Source organism: Gavialis gangeticus, unplaced genomic scaffold (genome assembly GCF_001723915.1).
Source record: "Gavialis gangeticus isolate Ggan-Ray unplaced genomic scaffold, GavGan_comp1, whole genome shotgun sequence".
Classification (NCBI taxonomy): Eukaryota; Metazoa; Chordata; order Crocodylia; family Gavialidae; genus Gavialis; species Gavialis gangeticus.
The window spans coordinates 10,109,406-10,129,675 of record NW_017729015.1 but is presented as its reverse complement, the minus strand read 5'-3'; the positions used below and the strand labels follow the sequence as shown (position 1 = coordinate 10,129,675).

The window sequence follows — 20,270 nt, the reverse complement described above, 5'->3', positions numbered from 1 at the left end:
CTCCCTCACTGTGGGCAGCTCGATCTGTTCCCCCCTCTCCCCACCCAGCTTACTGGCTGGACGCTGCTTTCCAAGCTGCTGGGCTGCATATCGGCAATTGGATCAGTGTCGTCCAATATGGTTGGCTAATAATCAGACATCGGTCTCGGCCAAAAAATCTTTATCAGTGATCCCTACCTATTGTCTTATACTTTTGTCAGCCCAATGAAGTTGTGTTGTGTTGAAGCGTTCAAAATATAAATTTGACTCTTATTTCTGATGTTTAGGCTGTTTCTATGGATTTTATAAAGTTCCTAGAAGCAAAAATAAAACAGCAATGCTGTTACTTTTGTGGTCTTCTGTACCAGATTTGGTGTCAGTTGCTGCTTAAGAGTATGGTTAGGATAAGAGCAGCAATATATTTTACAATGCATGCTTTTTTTCACCATGGATTTGCTGTGCCTTATTCTGTACCTAAAACTTGGAGAAAAAATAGTCAAGCCTTTGTTTATGGATGGCTTTTGCCATTTGAATGCCTGCTGTGCACGTAGTGCAGTATCTCCAAACTATCAGTGGGGATTCCTATTTACAGCAGGTAACAATTCCAGTATTAATGGAAGCATTTTCACGAGGATGATCTAATTGGGGATAGTCCTGCTTTGAGCAGGGGGTTGGACTAGATGACCTCCTGAGGTCCCTGCAAACTCTCATTTTCTATGATTCTGTAACTCTAGAAGGAATGTCTGTGCCTCGTGCTCGCTTGACACTATCAAGGTGGTGGGTTTGATGCAAGCAAAAGTTAAAATGGATTTGATCTGAGCTTACCACCGCTTTCAAGAGCTGCCTTGCTCCTCCTCCTCATATTTAGTTTACTATTAAGTTGGACAAGTGGGCATTTAATTTTTTTACTCACAGCTTATCTAGTCTCTTCCTTGTCTTACCCTTCTCTTTCTTCAGGGACGTGAGGCTTTTGTGGGAGGGTGCAGAAGTGAAGAATGCTTAATTTACTTGTCAGTAAAGTCAGAAGAGTAATTCAGGTCCATCTACTTATTTCAGTCTCCAGATGGACACAGTCTTGGTGGCATCTCAGGTCCCAAAGGAATTGGCTTGGTGTCTGGAACTCAAAAGCTTGGTTGGGGGTTGGGAAGATAGTTAATGTTATGGAGGGTGTTGGGAACAAAAACCTTAAAGCAGGGATGTATTGGGGTCAAGTTTTTGGAGCATTTACAGAAGCAATGGAGCAGATCCCTAGAAGATGTAGGATTTGCCTAAATGTTCTAGAACGGGGGTGCCCATGGAGCCCTTGCGTTTACCCTGTGGGGCTCCCCACAGGCTGGGAAACATGGTGTTGGGTGAGTGGTGGCCATTAATAGTACTCCTCAGGAGTACTGCCTTCAGTCACCTGCAGTGGAACCTATACCTGAAGGAAGAATGGCTGCTTAATCTGCAGTCACTCATTTTTGTGGTCAGTGTGACCTCCATCCTTACTGTTGGGATTTTCAGCTAGTTTGAGTCTCAGATTGTGAGGAAACAAGAATACGTACTATTCCATTCGTAACTCTTTTCAAGGAAGTGCAAGGAGATAAAAAGTTCAACTTGTGGGTTAGAGGGCATCGGTATTCAGAAGACTCTCATAGTGTGCTTGAGTCACACGTGCACCTATAGTAGGATCCACCTTGATAAAAGTTCCCAAAAATACTGCTGGGTAAATAGCTGTCATCTTTGAAATATAGACTGGCCCATCTTATCTCAGTAGAATGTTTTTAACCCTTAACGATCAACAGTGGCTCCTGTCCTGGCGGTCTTTAAGAGAAGGCTTGATGCCTACCTAGCTGGGATCATTTGAGCCCAGTTTTTTCTCCTGCCCAGGCAGGGGGTCAGACTTGAAGATCTACAAGATCCCTTCTGACCCAACTCTATGATTCTATGATTTTTAATAGCCTTTCACTGATTTAATATGAGAAACTTCCAAGACTCTTATAAAATAAAACAACAACAACAAACCCCCACATACTTCCCCAAACTGCACCACTCTGTCAAGCAAAAAATGTCTCAGCTGTCCTCTCGGCTTCTTCCAAAGTTAAGCTTCTATGAATCTGTTGAAATGAGAGAAAAAGGTGGCATGCTAGAAACAATATACATGTTCATTTTAACATGAAAACATATAGCACAGGGTTTACCATAGTTACTGTTTTTCTATCTGACTTGATAAAAACTTCTGTCAGATTCTCAGTGCTGTAGAATTTAGGTAAGCTTGTCCCAGAATATACCCAAAATTTGACAAAAAAACTTCGTGATGAGTCAATTGATACAGAAATAAAGCATTACGGATGACCATGATGTAGCTGAAAGGTGTTGAAATTGTTTTCTAGTTGTATAATTGGTAGTCTCTTTCCCAAATTAGTCTTAAAGTTTACCTTACAGTGGTAATGGATCTTGGGTTTCTTACTTTTATAGGAATCACATGATGCTTTACTGGAATTTGGGAATAATAACCTCCAAATATTGGTTGACATCACTAAGGAAGGAGTATGGAAAAATCCAGTTCTTCTTAAGATTCTGTCTCAGCAGCCAGTAGACACAGAGGAAGGTAAGAATTGAGATTCTGATGCTGTATAACATGATGTTCTGTGACTTAACTCAATTATTGTTTTGGCTGTGGGCAAGGATTGTTTGCTTAAACTTACTATTAGTATAGAATTGGTTAAGACTTCCCTTGATGCCATTTTCACTGCTAATCATTTGCTAATCCAGATTTATCATGAAACAGACTCTCTGGCACCATATTCAGTAATCCATCTGCACTACTGCATTTCTCTCTGGCCTGTTTTAACAATACATTTCTGGATATTTTGAAACTCCATTATAAAAAATAGTCTGCCAGACAAGTGTCCTATCAAAATGGGGTATCTTTCCTTTTGCTGTTTAGAGTGGGTCATCTGGCATAGATGTGTCAGTTTTAAGCAGAAATTGGAAATAAGTGAAACAAAAGAAGTAATTGGGCATATGTGCTATTGCTGATTTAAGATATACAGAAAAGGCCACATGGATCTAGGATTTTAAAAGGGGGGGGTGAAGATAGGATAACACATCATCACATAAAGCACAACATTTGTTTTTTTCCAGTTAAAGAAAATTAGATGTTTTGCTAATGTGCTGGGGGTTAGCACTGTATTATTCTGTTTAAGATCAAAGCAGAAACAAAACTATTAGAATGTGTGTCAATTTCCTAAATTAATATATGTACTATAAAAAACAACTAGGCAAAATATAGTCAAAATAATCAAAAGATGTTGTCATTTGATCCTGTAGTCATTATAGTTAAATGCATGTTTCTTATTCAGACAAGGTTCTTTGGGTGAATCTGGTATCTTTTATTAAACCAACTTAAATAGTTGGAAAACCATTATTAAGCAAGCTTGCAGACTAAAAAACCCTTCGTCAGGCTAAGGAAGTTTTTCAGCAGTTGGTGTGTGCTCTTTCTGGATGGAATGAAAAGTAAAGAAGCCAGAGGCTGGGCTGGTCTGCATACAAGACAGGTAGTCGGTGAAAATGCAGATTGAGGAGTCAATGGGTGAGAGACAGGCTGGGGGTAGGGAATGAATAGTGGAGAGATACCTGGGGAGTCAGATGTCAGGCAGGTTATAACGTGTCATAAATCCAATGTCTATATTTAGTCCCATGATTTTTAGTAGCCAGGAGGTTGATGAAGTGGAGTTCATAGGCTCATCTCTGGGAAGTGTTTTATAAGTTTCCTTTGAGGATCAGGACTGAGAGATTGGAGAGAGAGTGGTTTTCTTGTGAGAAATGTGCTCCCACAGGTAATTGGGGCACATTAAGACCTTTAGCTAGAGCTCAAAACATTCTGCACAGCTTTGAAATAGAAGAGAGACTACCAAGAATGGCTAACAGGCAACAATATTTCAGAAGTGAAGCTAGTCTGACTAGTGTGAAACATCAAGACCATTAAAAGGATAGAGGGTTGTTAGCATCTGTGGAGCAGAGAGAAAGTAGCAGGATAATGTGCCACAAAATTTAGTTGGCTCTCTCAGGATTGCCTAAACAGAAATGCTGCTGCCCCTTTCAGGCAGTAGACTTCAGTGTTTCAGTGGAGCAAATTGCATTAGCTGATGATTAGGATGGAGCTGAGGTATACCTATCCTGATGTTATAAAACACAAAAATGACAAGATCTGCACCTTCACAGGCAGTACTGTTCATAACACTTCAAACTTCTGTGAGGTATTTACTTCTATTTCCAACACATCGTTGAGCTTGCTTTGTCTTGGAGTCATAATTACCCAATACTGTAATCAAAACTGAATTCTCTTATGTCCTATAATGCACTCAGTGTTCTGGTTTTTGATGTTGTCATTTGTTTCTGATTGAACAATTCAAGGAACACCCATTTCAAAGTGGTAGCCAGGGTGAGGAAAGGAATCCTTAATCAATTTGAGAATTCCTTGTGGTGTCTAAGATTTGTCTGGTTCCTTTTCTGATGAAAACCTCTTTTTAACAGAACAAGTAAATGTGGAAATATATCAGAATTCAGTGCAAGTGGGATGACAAAAATAAGTTTACAATGCAATAATGTTTGGCAAGTTGGACAAAATGTAGACACAGTGCACTTCACTTTTAGGGTATGGACAGATGTAGCATTTAAAGTGCTTCAAGTGCTTTTAGAGAATGCTTCAAATCGGGCCTTTCTTCCTCAGAAATGACCCAGGTTAAAACAACTTTGAAGCATTTCACTGTGAAACACTTCATGTTTACCCTTCGACAGAGTACAATAGGGAGTTGATCAGTCTTCTGGCTTTCCACAATGCTTTGCGTGCCCTTCCACCCTACTGATCTGAAGACCTGCTTCTATGATGCTGAACTCTGCTGCTGTAGGGCCACAGGACCTGGCTGGCATGTGACCTCACATACTTACAGCTAAGTGGAAAAGCATGTCATGCCTTTGTTTTGCTGGACCCCTCTACCCAAAAGACTTGACTTCTCCTGTAACTGAAGAGTGGTGAGGACCTTTCGGAGCATGTCAGCAACTACGTCAGCAGCACTACCCTCTTATGTGTTCTCAAGGTAGTGGACTACAGGCAGGCAGAGGTATTGAATTTCGTGCCCCAGGTGATATGGAAACACTTGGTGTTCAGTGAGGATGAGCCACACCAACTAGGCTGTCTACAAGCATATCTCCTGAAACAGCATTTTGGGGACACAACTACGACTGGCACTAGTACTATGCCAAAACAAAGTACTGAAGGTGTGCAGTGTAAGAAGGCCCATGACACTAGTTTGGTTGTGGGAGGTGACTTGTGCCTGCTAGCTGCCATTGCCGATTCTGGCTGGCAGCAACTGACAGGCAGGAGCAGGAGGACCCCTCCAGTCCCTGGCTCTGACACGGGAGAGAGGATATCTGTGGGGAGTCCCTTCTGATTGGTAATCCCAAAATAGGCTGTCCAGATGTGGTTGCTCTGATGCCACTGATATCAGCCTGCCTGGCCCTTCCCAGCTGACTGTCCCTCATCCTCATGCCAGCCCGGCCAGTCAGCAACATGCCCGACTATCCCCTCATTCTCACAGCCAACTGCCTGTTCACAGTCCTGCCAACCATCCTCCCACCTCTACCAACAAAGCATTTTCCCCTCTCCAGTGGCTGTCTGCAACAAGCCAGTCCTCCTCCAATATTTGAGACATAGACAGCATAAATGGCCACCCAGCCATCAGGTAAGATGCACCACTGCAGCACATGGACAGCATCAGTGGCTTTCCTTCCCCTCCCCCCATCTCCACAGCATCTTCAGGCTTCTTTGGGGTGGGAGTCTACATTGTCACTGCATATTGATATGGGGAACCCTAAATATACCTGCATGTGAAAATATGGCTTCAGGTTGCAGGAAGGTGGGAAAGGGGAATATTTTGCTTGGTAATATTCAAGGGTGGAGTTCCAGTAACAGCTGGTGGGGGAGTGGAGAGTTGGCCTTGAGAGTTTAGGAGGGTGTGCATTCATGCCCACCAATCCTCCTCTTTGGGAGTCTGGTGTCTGCATCTAGCTAGCACCAAGGAAATTAACACCACCTCCTGACCATAATAGGAACTAGATATGCTCGGAGTGGAACAACTAAGTGATCAAGGTGGCTGCAGTCCACCTGTGGACATTCACTGTTCTGCCCTTTCCAGATTGGTATTTATGGACTTAAGGGACAGTTACCAGGTAATTCACCAGTGGGCAGCTTAGCACTTTGTTTTGTGCCTCTGAAGAGGTGAATTACCCCTTCCTCTTCTCCCCCTCCTCCCTTTCTCAGGTGATAGAAAAACAGGCTTCTTTTCCCTTCCCTTCTCGATCTCCTCCCCACCCCGCCCCCCTGTCCCTTTTCACTGGGCTTCCTAGGCCAGGAAGGAGTCAGTGGTATTCTTTATTTACTCCTCATTGTTAGGGGACAGGCACTGCAACTTCCTCTGGAGATGCAATGTCTGCTGGGATGTCATGTTGAAAGGAAGATTTCTCCTTTCTATAAAGCCACCAAAATGGGCTTGTCCTCTTGAGGAGGCAGGATCCTTGGGCAGAACCATCTTCAAGAACTCAGGAGCACATACAGGGCATTTTTACATGTGCTTCGGGGGGCGCTTTAATAAGTGAGCCACACTAATTAAGCACCTGATTAATCGAGTCTGCTCTGCACTGAATTTCCAGTGCATCAGAGCTGGCCCCTTGCATGTCTGTGGGAGTCTGTAGAGCTGTCCAGAACAGTGTCCATCTGGGTCATGGTCATGCAGAACAGATAGATGTCTCTACAGAAGAAAACAACTTGCAAAATTAGGGGAGATACTGGAGAGAATATACAGTATGGGCCCAGACCCAGGGAGCTGGCTATGCCCATACTTCTCATGCCCTGTCTCTGGACCTCCCAGTATATTACAACGCTATCAGGGGCCCAGAAATAGCATCCTAGGCCAGGTTTTGGAGGGTGGGAAGGGCTGTCATTTTCCCTGTCCTGGAGCACTTGGGCTTGGGAACTTAGTATCTCAGCAGCTGGAAGCAGAAGTGGAGAGGCTCCTGAGATGGAATGTGTAGATGAGTTGGGGAGTTCATCATTATCCTCATGTCACAGCAGTTTAACAAAAGGCCATTGTTTCCCTGCTGTCATTTCAGGGTCAACACCTGCTGCAAGTGGAGCTCCCACTGTAGTAGGTGGAGAGATTCCCCAGCCCAAAACTGCGGTGCAGAGTTTCATAGTATTGGAGGAGAAAGTGATTGGAGGAGAGATGCTGATTGATCTGGTTACAAAATCAGAAAGGAGGGCGGCTGCTGCTGCAGAGGAATGGAGGGCCAGAATGGAGTTGCACCAGGACCGTTGCACTGACCTGATAAGGTGGGGCATGATTCAGGCAAGACACGCAGGTGTGTTCCAGGCCAGAAGCAATGAGAGTCTATGGGCATGGCAAGGCAGACTGGAGATGCTGGTGGACACCCTCCAGGCTGAGAGACAGCCAGTAGACTGTCTCATACCTATGCTCAGCAGGCAGGTGGAGAACATTCAGAGAACTTTGCCCCTCAGCACAAGCTTAGGTCCTCCTTCTGCAGCATGAGCTGAACCTCCCGCTGCAATCATGGGTCCAGCGGTATTCTCAACAGGGTTAGAATAATTTACAGCAGCCTCTACCAGAAAACTTCATGGTCGGTACCTTCCTCGGTCAGGATCAGTGTCTTGCCAGTGTCATCGTTTTCCCTCGATGATGTATTGTGGGGACAGCTTCCTCCTCCAAGCCTCGGTGATACAGCCAGTCTCTGGGATAAGGTTTTTAGCAGCAGCCTTCTTCCTTCATGTCCTCACCAGCAGTAGCCCTGTAAACTACTGACAGCAGTACCTTGGGAACACCCTCTGTCCTCCGCCTCCAGCCAGCCCAACCTCCAGCTGTGGTAGGGTTACCCCTGTATTCTCACCAAATCCTTACCCAGAACAAGATCTTTACTCCATGGGGTTCAGTTCCTATCCTCTGGTCATGCATTTTGTTCTCCAGTTTGCGATGCCGAGAGCTGCCCTCTGTCTTCACAGCAGGCCAGAGATCAGGTCCTTGGTTAACTAATGCAGTCATATTCCCAACCACACTCTGGATGTGGCTTTCCATAGCCCTTCCATGCCTCTGCTTCTGTAGTACTGGGACCCCCAGCACCTATCCCCACACTAACTCAAATTCAAAAGCCTGTGCTTCATGGTGTTGGGGTCTGGAGAAACTCCCCTGCATCACAGACTCTGTGACAGTTCTGATCAGTAGAGGGAGCAGCAACTTGAGACTTGAATCTCTCTAACCCTTCCAGTCAGTGTGGTGGCATGCTGCCATGCCACTGCACCCCAGTCCTCCCGAGGCATCTGTTGAGGCCTCAGTAGTGACAGGGTATAGTTTGACTGTCTGCCATGCCCCTCCCCTTCCCAACAGTTGAAAAAGCACCCTTCATTCCCCCCCCCGGCGCGGTTTGTAAAGTACATTTTTGTTGTTCTCTTAATAAAACACAAGTTCTTGACTGTTTCTGTTGCTGAATAAAAAGTTCTTTAGGCTCACAAAACCATTGCTGGATCTGCCCCATGCTTTTCAATCTTCACTTGCTTAGGTCCTCTTGCTCTGCAGCCCAGCACTGCAGAAAGCAGATAGCCAGAGTGTCACTGATGAAAACGAATGCCCAGATGGTTGTTGTGTCATAAAGGCTTGGCCTCTGCTGCAGCATAATGGTTCTCAAGCTGCCAGGCTTTCTCTGCCTAGTCCTCCAGAAAGGCTCCCCCCTTGGCTTTGCAGAAGTTGTGGAGAATACAGATAGAAATAACTATCCAAGGCAGCTTGCAGTAAGAGGCATCCAGGCACACTACTAGTGCTTGGCGGGGGGGTGAAGGGGGAGGGGAGGGCACTCAAGGTACCCAAAGGTGCACTTCATGAACCTGAAGCAGCTGCTTAGCCACTAGTTAAAAAAGGTCCTTCCTGGAATCCACATGCCTAGTGTAAGGCTCCGCAAGCCACATGAAGAGCAGATACTCTGTGTTTGCCAAGTAGCAGTAAAGGGGAATTTGTTTATGCCTTTCACCTCTGCCTGCAACTCTACCAGCAAACTCCCCCTGTGTCGTCATGCTGCAGTTCCTAAATACCCTTGTATCCAGCTAAATGGTGTTCGTATGAGTAAGTTGTCCATGGTGGTCCGTGATACCTGGCAGCATAATAAAATAGCCCTTGTATTTGATATACTCTGAGCTATGATGGGCACGCCTCTTGCGTGGATGATCTTGCTATAGACCAGCTCATCCCAAAGTCGCTGATCCTGTACCAGATGGCAATAGTCAGGCACTGTTTACAGTGAAGGGTGCCATCATGCTGGTGCCTTGCACAGCTCTTCATGAAGGTGGCACAGCTCATTCTCAGATTCTACTGCTAATGCTTATCATCCCATATCCCCTAGACTGTGTTGCTCCTACCAGCTGCCTCTCTTCTCCCTGTCCCAGAAGTTCTCATACATGGTCTGCAGGTTGTCCCATTCACAAGAGGGCTGTTCTCTGTTATGTCTTGTATGGAGTCATCATCAGTCACCCTGCAGTTGGTGGTGCAGAGCAGGTAGTACATCTCAAGGGGAAACCTTTCCAATGGTCCTGTGTTGCCTTGCCACCAGGTACATGAACTGGAAGAGGATGCAAAGCATACCCATGTAGGCCATGACTCGCCACCCCATGCTGAATAAGAAGGATATCACCTCTGGGTCTGCTCAATCGGAGACTGCAGGGAACAGAGGTGGTAGGCAGCTGTTCCTAGCTCCTCGGGGTGATCGTCGCACCTCTGGAACTGACCAGGCCTTCAATGGCAGTGCAGGCTTGTCACAAGCTGGGGGTACAGACAGCCAGTGGACACACTCCTCTCCACTCAGCAGTCTCTAGGGGCCTCTGGAGACTCAGGCTGAAAGAGATCCTAAAATATCTTCTCTCAAGCTACCTAGCTGCAGAGCTTGGCCGCAACATAAACCATGTCTGTACAATGCTGAAGCACTTCATATCAGAGCAAGAGTTGAAGCACTTTAAAGGAATATTTGTCCATACTCTTATTCACATGGTGGACAAGTACGGAATTTGCTTAATGCATAACACGGTGACTATTGCTTGTATTGTAGCAAGCTCTAGTAGTCTACGTGCCAATTTAAGTACATAAGCCACATAAATGCATAACCTTTTTTTGGGTGTAAGGCTATGCAGTTGAATGGAGTACACTCTCCCTTTGTTGAGAGCAAAGATGTGCAGTATACATTTCTGTTGTCCTAGGAGACTTACTTCACGTATGGGGATTTTTTTTTTTTGTGCAGAATCTTGGGCATTCAGAAATAAGTCAAGGTTTGGGAAACCAATGGATTATGCACTTGTCCAAAGACCAGTCCATAGATGTTCATGCAGCTCTGGGTAAAAGTGCTTTATTTTTCTGAATGTAAAAATAGTGCCATCACTTCATTCATTTACCAGTTATTTAAATACAGCAAGAACAAATTCTTCATTGGGAAACCAAAGTAAGCCAGTCTGAAGTTCTCAACCAGGTTATTCTTTAGCATGAATAAAAATAGTTCTGTCACCAAAAGTTAAAGGGGGAGGCGTGATGTGTGTTTGTGGTTTGTTTGTTTTGGTATTTTTTAAATTTTGTTTAATCTTTTAATGAAAATAGTGTTGTTACTTAAGATTACTTTGTACCCTTATGGTTGGTAACAGTATTGCCAGATGTTTTGGGGTAAGAAAAATCAGTCGTTTAATATTAAGTAGGTTTAAAATGTGTGCCTAATATATTTGGAATCTGTAAAGAATCACAAAAAGTAACATTTTACTAAAAAACATATTTTGTCTATTTGGGTAGTTTTTAAACTTTTTTTAACGCATCTATTCTGTCTGGTTTTATTTTATTGAGCTTGGTCTTCTAGTCACGGTAAAAATATGAAAATACAGAAAATGAAGATAGAAATAGCACAACTGCTGAATTTTTTTCTCTGATATTCTGTTCAAAGCATTACAGCATCTAAGCAGTGGCATATCTGCTAGTATTCCCAACAATATGCTGGAGTTGCTGACATCTAGAGTTTCACAAGAAGCTCTTTTCCAGATATTGACCATGCATCACCCAGTTCCTTTTTATATCAAGATTGTATGAATACGCTAGAACAACTTCAGATAAGTGCCGGTTGTAAACTAGTGAAACTTGTGTGTTCTCAAAAGTTTGGTTTTGTTTTTTCTGTTCCTAGCTAATAAATTGATTACACGAGAAGGACCTTCCTTTCTGCAGATGCGAATAAAACATTTGATGAAGTCAAACTGCATCCCACAAGCTACAGCCTTATCAAAATTGTGTGCAGATTCTCCAGAAATTCCAAATGCCTCATCTTTTCGTCAGGCTTACATCACTTGTGTGTGCTCTATGCTGCCTAATGAAGACTCCATTAAGGAGGTTAGTAATAAAACCGTGCACATGTTAAGGATTATCAGATGCATTTTTTTTAAAAACTGGGTATATAGAGAAAAGATAGTAATTGCAGCAGAATTTTAAAACTGGTATAAAGATTCTGTAGCTTACAGTCAGAACATATTTTTAATTACTGCTAGAGACATGTATAAGTTATACTTCATAACTTGTGTTTTGATTGGGGGCAGAGAGTCTGCGTGATAAGTTTGTGACTATTGAAATTTCCCAGTGTCTTAAGTTTTAAACCTGAGTCTGCCCTTCAGTGTGTTCTTTTTTGTTGGTAACACTGAACCTTTTCTAATTCAAGTAAATAAAGTTACTGTTCTGGTAACAACCAGAAAAGTGGAAAAGTTGAGTAACTTCGGGATCAGATGTTCTTAGTGACCTAAACTTTTCTTTGATCAAAAATAATTTTGTTTTATATGGAATTTGTTTATGGATTTTTTTTCTTCTATTTTATTTACTCAGTAGAGTAAAAAAAAATATACTACCATGTTTACTCAAATATAAGACAAGCAGAGAGAGGAGCAGGCGACTCTGACACTAGCCCTGAGCTCAGACCAACCGCAGCTGCCTGGCAGTCGTGTCCTGTCTGGAGTCTTCTCAGGAGTCTTGGCTGCAGGTTTTTCTGGGGTCTTGTCTGCTTTCTTAAAGAAAGTGTCCAAGGAAGTTTGCACAGATGTTCTCCAGGGAGATGAGCGACGCAGCGAACTTGTTCGCTGACATGGCGTCGCATTGGATCAAGCATTGTAAAGCGTTGTAAAGTCGAAACTGAGGTCATAAAGTTGAAACGGTGTCAATTTATAAACATTGTAAATGCAAAACGTTGCAAGCCGAGGACTGCCTGTACATCTTGGCTTTTGAAAACTCTGGTGTTTTATTGCGGGGGCGGGGGTGATTGGTACTACAGATCTTAAGATTGTTGGAAGATAGTTTATGGTTGTGGTGTGTTAGAGGAGAGAGATTGGATAGTCTTGTGGGCCTTTTTAGAGAAATGGCAGTTATGTAACTGCTTGTGACTGGCTGGACAGGATCTGGTCCAAGAGTTTCCTCTTCTCCTTATGTTCCAGTGTAATCACTCTAGTAAGAAATAGGAAAAATACTGTGTCCATAAGAGTACCCTGTTGCAGAATCTGGTTTACAGCTGAAGATTCTTGAGTCTCACCATTGTTCGGCTGGTAAACTTCTGTAAAACATACCGTCTCATCCCCTCTTAGTCCTGGCTCACTAGGAATGTGATACAAACTAACTCTGGCGTTCCAACAGAAGGATTCTCTCAAATGTGCCCCATTTGCCTGCTTCCACTAGCAAATGCTAAACCTGAAACCCAGTGCAAAGCCACTCCCAGGGGGACTTCTGCAGTTGCTGTCAAGTATGCCAGAGATGTGTCTGATTTGTGAAAGTGCTGAGCCAACTGTTAAGAAATGCAAAAACTCCAGGACTGTTGGTTCAGAAATGATACCTTTTTATTAGACCAACTGAGAAATCTCAAAAAAAAATTACCAACAGTTTATGTACTCAAAGCAGAGCTCCCATTTATAATGAGCTCTATAATGCTGAATACTATGGAAAAAAATAATGAAAAACTCCTAGGCATCTAAGTAGGCATGCAAAATTTAATGCATACTTTTGAATATAATATATTCCTCTGCCCGCTTTGTAAAATGGAGATAGTGCACTCATATTGCATAGGTTGTGAATATTAACTACTTGGGTAAGACTCATGTTTCAGTGATGAGCATCTTAAAAGTGAGAAAATGTAATTTGTGCATTCAGAACCAGTTGCAAATAATGTGTAGCAAATAATACACAAGGTCACAGTGGTGGCAGTGGCCTGCAGAATAACTTGCTGAAAGTCTTCATCACAAATCAGCAGGTATAACAGTATCCATAGAGAACCATGGTTGGGATTGCAGGGTTGTTGGTTGTAGTCCCATTGGTCTAAGGACATAGGCAGACAAGGTTCTTTGGGTAGATGTGATCTCTTTTATTAGACCAACTAAATAGTGGGGGAAAAATTCTCTGCAAGCTTTCAGGCGCAAACACCCTTCCCTCCCTCAGGCATTGGAAGACTGCTGCTGTTCTGAGTTCTCCAAGGTAGAAAAGAAGCACAGAAGTCTGTGAAGATGCAAATGAGTGGAAGTTAGGAAGACAAAGGGTAGAGATAGGAGAGGAGAGAAAAAAGTGAAGGAATGCAGGTCCCAATGCCTGGGGGGAAGGGGAGGGAAAAGTGTGAGGACCTGCATTCCTTTACACTTTTTCCCTCCCCTCCTATCTCTACCCTTTGTCTTCCAAACTTCCACTCACTTGCATCTTCACAGACTTCTATTTTAAAAATCTCTCTAGCTTCTTTTCTACCTTGAAGAACTCAGAACAGGAGCAGTCTCCCAATGCCTGAGGAAGGGAAGGGGGTTTATGCCCAAAAGCTTGCAAAGAACTTTTTTCCAACCGTTTAGTTGGTCTGATAAATGGTTGGGATTGGGCACTAAAGCAAAATTCACTGTTTCATGACAGATTTGTATGTTCTTTCATTATTTCCATATAATGTCATTCTAACCATTTAGCAAGTGGCACACTTGATCTCTCTCTGCTTGTTTCTCTACTTAAAATTTCCAGAGCAGAATAGAAAGATGACGCTGCACAGCCTGTGGGATTCCCACAGGCGAAGAGCAATTGGAGCACTTGTGAGGTGCTTAGAAAATATTTAGCACCTGTTATTACATGTGGATATTCAGACCCTGGAGACTGAAAAACCAGCAGCTTAGATACTTTCCTAAGAAAACATTATAGAAACAGTCTTAAAGAGGGCAATAATTAAAGCTAGTCACTGTTTCTTCGGTTGTCTCTGAAGATTGATTTAAGATGGTAGATGTGCTGGTTTCATTGAATGCCAGGCACAAAACATTTCTTTCCTGTTTTTGAGAGAGCAGAAATGTTGCTTGCTTTCTCTGGGTAGCTTCCGGCCAGGTCAGCCATTGTGCTTATAAGTCTTGCATAAGCTGGTTCATCAGACAAATCTGTGACATTGTGTACATCCTGTGCTTCCCCAGTACAACCATTAGACATTCACGAGTTACGGTGCCTCAAGAGAGACCGCTTCCCTTCCTTCCGCAGCTGCCCCACACATCACCATTTCTCTCTTATTCTTTCTCAGTCTTCTATAGATCAAGCTATTGCAGGAAAGTTAATAAGATTCTGTTTTAATGGATGGCAGCATTGTTTAGTTTTGGAAATATTGATAAAATATATTTTTCCCTTGGCTTTCCTAGAGAACTTGAAAACTTCTGGCTAAGGAATTAAATCAATGTCATGTTAAAAGATTTGAACAGGAGTCTCTACCTGTAAGTGTAGGTGGAGCTCTGAATCACTAGTAGGGTCCTGACCCTTTCCTTTTACAAGCTCTGGGGATTGTAACCAAAGTGACCATTGAGTTCTATAGTCTCAGGATCCTATGATTAAACAAATGAGCAGAGTAGGCGGTAATATTGTGCTGGGAGGGACCTGGAAGAAGCATGTGTCTGTTTCTCGTGTTTCTGTCTTTAAAAGAAATCCTAGAAAGAACAGCCATGAAGCAGAGGTGTAGGGATGCAATTTCTGAATGTTTTGCTCAGGAAAATAGAACAAATTGCAGTCTCTCACTCGGCATTCCTAGCTGGTGATAGTTAATGTTATCTTATTGTTCATATCTTCTTCCTGTTGTGGCTTAGTCCTTCAAGCTTCCCACACTTCAGGAAATGTGACTTGTGTAAAACTTTCAACCACTTTTTCTTTTCTTAATGTTTTGGGCAGCAAAATAACAGTAAAACTTAAAACATCAGCAGATTTTGAGAGTAATCGCTGTTGAAATCAGGTTTTCGTCATCTCTTCGTTACAGTAGTGTAGTACAAGACCATATGGAATGCTGTTCTTATGCAAAACCTTGCACACCAGGTTGGCAGTTATCCAGATTGTTATATCCATTTCCAACTATGGCTATACATGCTGAGTATACTCAGAATGCTCCATTATGGATATGTAAACTGAGTGGTGGAATAGGATTACCTACATGTGGGTGTTTGTGTGGTCAGAGAAAAGCTACTAGCTGTTGCTTCCTGGTGGAGAAGAAGGGAGGTCCTTTTTCCCCTTTCTAGCTTAGTAGCCTTGTAGATGGGGTACTTTGGACATTCCCTTCAAAGGGACAGGGCCTGGGATTCTGACTGCTGTCCCCAGTGGTTGTTCTATACCTTGCATTTTAATACTCATTCCATAAAAGTGATAGAACAGTAAAATAGTTTCTGTTGTGCTAAGGGGCAAGGGTGAGAATCCAGGGCCTTGTCCTTTGTAGGCCAGTATCCATCTCCCTTAGCCCCACTCCCTTTTGTTGCCAAAGGATGCTTATTTCCATAGGGGCATCCATGTGGGTCTGTCATCATTACCATTAAAAAACTGTTCAGGATTCTAGATTTGAGAAACCCATAAAATATTTTATCTCAATTGTATCCGTACATCTGTTCCAGTGATTTGCTTGCCACTTTCTGCTGAGAGAGAGGATCTGTTAGTAAATGTACTGATCAAATGATAAAAACCATATTTTCTTGTAAAAATTTGTCACAATGTTTTAGGCTTAAGGTGATTCTGGATCATTGACTGTTTACAATAGCATAACAGTATATGAATTAAGCACAACTTGAAATCATGGCAAGACAAATATTCAGTATTCTGGAAAATCACACTAATATCTGGGAAATGTTAGATTTTCATTAAATGCATCTGTTAGTTCAACTTTGACATTACTGTTACAGTAACACTCATTCTATAATAAATGCAATAGAAGTAACTGGAGGGAGAAGTAGAGGGGTAAAATGGGTATATTATGAAAAGATCACAATGTATCCAGTTGTAAAGATATATGCTTTTCACTTACACAGGAATAATCTAAATGAATGCATACGTTTATCCAAGTACCTGATACTTGCCTGAACAAAGTTTTTATTTGGCAAAACTATTTCAAGAGAATATTGAAATTTGCCATATCGAATTCTCAAAAGTTAAACGCCATACTTAAAGCTGCCTTTGCAACCTCCCCCCCTTAATATTGGCTTCTTTGTGCTTATATATTGTGATTGCATACTGCTTCCATCTATTACCCCATTTCCTCCCCTCACAACCCTCTGTCGCATTCAGTGCATAGATGAATAGATAATACTCAGAGAACAGATCAGGGCTGAGTAAGGAGCGAGAGAAACTGAAGTTAAGATCTCATTGACTCAAAGTTGGAAGGACCCTGGAATAATGCGAGGGATTCCAGGAAGAGAAAGAAAGACTGGCTCAATCTAAATTCTTAGTTTCTCTTGAGCTTTCTGTATGGTGCTGAGCAGATCGCTGAAATCTGTTTCAGTTGTTGTGCTTGTTTCCTCACTGTCCCCAATTTGAGACATCTGGGGCACGATTTCCAGAATTACATAGCACTTAGCTACAGTGACAGCCCATGAGCAACTGCAGGTGTTCACTTACTTCCGTTAGTTAAGGCAACATAACTGGAAAGCAGAAGCACAGAGACATAATTCATGAGATCCTGAATTTTACTCCTGCTTTGTCACTGATTCACTGAGTAGCCTTGGGCAAATGGCCTTACCTTCCTGCTGAAAAAGCAGGTTGTTCTTGTGCACAGCACTTTTTATAGCCAGTGAGGGTTATTGAAAAGTCCCATAGAAATGCTGAATACTCCAAAAATCAAGCAGTAGGCATTTCCCGAGGAGCTTCAGAATTTAACAGACCTCTCCAAAAAGTTAGTTTTAATCTGCGTGCCTCAGTTCTCTTAGCTTCTCTAAAACAGGGGTAATGCATGCATGCCTGTCCTCTGTACTTAACGTATCTCCCTCATGGCTTTCTATGCCATGCGGTCTGTTTAGTTTAAAGCTTGGCTTGCATGCAGTGAGTGGAGGGAGGGGGTGATTGGTAGTTCTATCTCAGCATCCATTCTGTGCACTAAAACTGGCAAAAATATATAAAATTGCAGTGTTTCAGTTTAGAGGCTTTTGGTATAAAATATCATCTCCCTGTTGATCCCAAGCTGCAAACTGTCTTCTTTCTTTCAGAAATACTAAATAGCTAATGCTACTGAGCCTTGCTGCAAAGAGGGTTTCCCAGAACTGGAGTAGTTTCTTGTGACCCTTTTCTGAACCCTGTCTTTTTTAACATTTTTCCTTGCAAACTGGTAGGAGACCTAGGCAGTAACGAAAATGTTTAAAACTAGCTTGTTCCAGAACTCTTTTTTTTTTTTTTTTTTTAAGTATTTTTGTTTTCTTTTCACCCGAATGTTCACTCATCTACAAGAAAATGAATATATTTGCAAGTAGAAAAAAGAATGCGAAGGTCAAATATGTTTTTAAGGTAAATAACTTTTTTAACACCTCAGACTGTACATTTTCATATGAAAGTGTTTTCTTACAGATTGCAAAGGTGGATTGCAAGGAAGTACTAGACATCATATGTAATTTGGAATCTGAGGGACAAGATAACACGGCATTTATTCTTTGTACAACATACCTAACTCATCAACTTCAAACTGCAAATGTTTATTGTTCCTGGTAAGTAATGCATCCATTTCTTAGGAATAGTCTATCAACATTGCAACAACAAAGGCTGCCTTTTAAAATGTCACTTTTACATTTTATCAAAGCCTACAGCAGGATGTGATGAACAGGATCACATAGGTGTTATGTCAGATTCTCATAAGTTCTGTAACCATATGTATATTAGATACCATTTGTATCTAATAAGTTAACTTTTTGGATTATGTATTTTCAGATTAGTATAAAAGAAAGGGGGGGAACCTTAAGAAACTACCCAGCTAGAATTCTCAGAGTAGTGCCACTTTCTCGAATCGCTCCCCAAAAAATCTGTGCATGGTTACATGGTGTTCTTAGGAGTGTGAACATGTACAGAGACTCCTGATTCAGAAGTGGGATCATGGAAATGTCCTATAAGCAGTGCCTGTTTGGTGTTCCCCAAGCTTCTGCTTGCTCTAGGATTAAAGTTGAGGAGCAGTTTAATTCAGCTGTCTTTTTAACTGCTTCTCAAGCCATTAGAGCCACAAGAAATTGATAGGTTGCTATGGAAGATGCAAGTTTGAATGAGTATACTGTGAGTGTGCACCCCTAAACACCGTGTCATTTTAAGAAACACTTCTTCAGGTTAGCCTGTATTTCAAATAGGGGGAATTTGGAAAGCAGAATGCTGGCACTAAGTTTTTGAAGAAACTGCAAGTGCAACATTTATTCCCCAAAATTTAAAGCTAGATTTGTGTGTCTTATATACGTGGAAATGACATGCAGCCTTTCCATCTCTGCATGTTTGGGCAATGGGGAAATAGTGGCCATTTCCCCATTCTCAGGAAGAGAATAAGCACATAGCTCTCTTGGGAACCTTGTTTAAAATATAATATATTCCTGTGAAGGGTATGTCTACACAGGAAGTGAAAGTATAATTGAATCTTGGGTACCCGCTCCTGTTTTAAAACTAGCCAGCATAGATAGCAGTGGTAGTGATGACATGGAGGTATAGACATCAGCACAAGCTAGCAACAAAACTAGATGCCCAGGGTCCTTAAGTTTCTGTAATCCATACTGAAGCTCATACTATCTAGTGGACTTTTTCTTTCTCCAGAAGTCAGCATTCTGATCCCTGTTTATAGATGAGCAAACTGAGGTCTTCCTTGCATGTGAAAATTGGAAAAATTGTCATGGAGGGAGGAAATTTAGAAGAATAATGCCTAGCGCGTACACAGCGCTTTATCCAAGAGAATCTTCTTTTACCTTTTCTTTTTTTATGTTGGCAGAGGATGGTGTTTCATCTGGATCAGAATTTTTGCTTTTGGGGTTCCTCAAAAAAAAAAAAAAGCCTAAAGTTACTTTTTCCTGCCTCCCTAGGTTTGTTGTGGAAGGAACTGTACAGATACTAATTAGGAGAATGGCCTTTACCAAAGCAGACCAAACAGCTGACTTAGCAGTTGGCATCTGAAAGACAGGCAGACAAGAAATGTACTGCTTGAATATAGGTCTCTCTTGAGGCTGGACGTGCTATTTCAGGGATCTCAAACAGATATATTTACCCAATGCATAAATCTCTTCTTTTATAAGCAGCATTTAGTCAGTTTTTTTCTAGTTTATGCTAACCACATCAAAACCTGACTCTCAGTAACCAGAGATGATCCAATTAAATAATGTTTCTCAGTTAAGGGTGTAATAGTAGGGGGGTTAGATGTCTGTGCAACTTCATTTTGTGAAGAGTTTGCATAACATCTTTGGGCACTGCTTCTGCCATCTTCCCTCTGAAGTGACAATGTGTGTAAGATGCCCTAAGGTTGGATGGATTCCACATTCAGCCCTAACTTTACTGTCCTTACTTCAGGTATAGATAGACGTAAGTTTTTTCTGTATAACTGTTGATATCAAATGATACAGAACAGCTCATCAGTAATCTTACTGCTTCAGTAATTATGCTGCTTCCATAATTACAAGTATAGCAAAAATATTGCAACTCTTAAGCCTGTTTCAGGATTAAAGTATCAGTTGGTTAGCCACATTGATTGCTATAGGAGCATGCCAACATGGCAGTTACTAGGGTTGTGCGAAGCTTCAGTCCTCGATTCAATTTGGTGGAGATTCAGCCCAATTCGGTGGCCAAATCTCCGAATCCAAATCAAATCATAGATTCATAGATTCATAGATTCATAGATTAAGGGTCGGAAGGGACCTAGTAGATCTTCTAGCCCGACCCCCCGCCAGGGCGGGAGAACAACAAAAACCCCAAAAAGAGAAATGGGACTCAAACGAGTCCAGC

The 20,270-nt window shown here is 42.2% G+C and overlaps 1 protein-coding gene across 1 annotated transcript in view; it reads left to right on the top strand.

Annotated features, from left to right (window-relative positions):
• The window catches only part of RLF (rearranged L-myc fusion), a 62,102-nt gene that overhangs the window by 24,953 nt on the left and 16,879 nt on the right, over window positions 1-20,270 (top strand). The window contains exons 4-6 of the mRNA XM_019512069.1: window positions 2,437-2,569; window positions 11,230-11,432; window positions 17,880-18,016. Of these exons, the coding sequence (XP_019367614.1) occupies window positions 2,437-2,569; window positions 11,230-11,432; window positions 17,880-18,016 (473 nt within the window). The remainder of the gene's footprint in view (window positions 1-2,436; window positions 2,570-11,229; window positions 11,433-17,879; window positions 18,017-20,270) is intronic.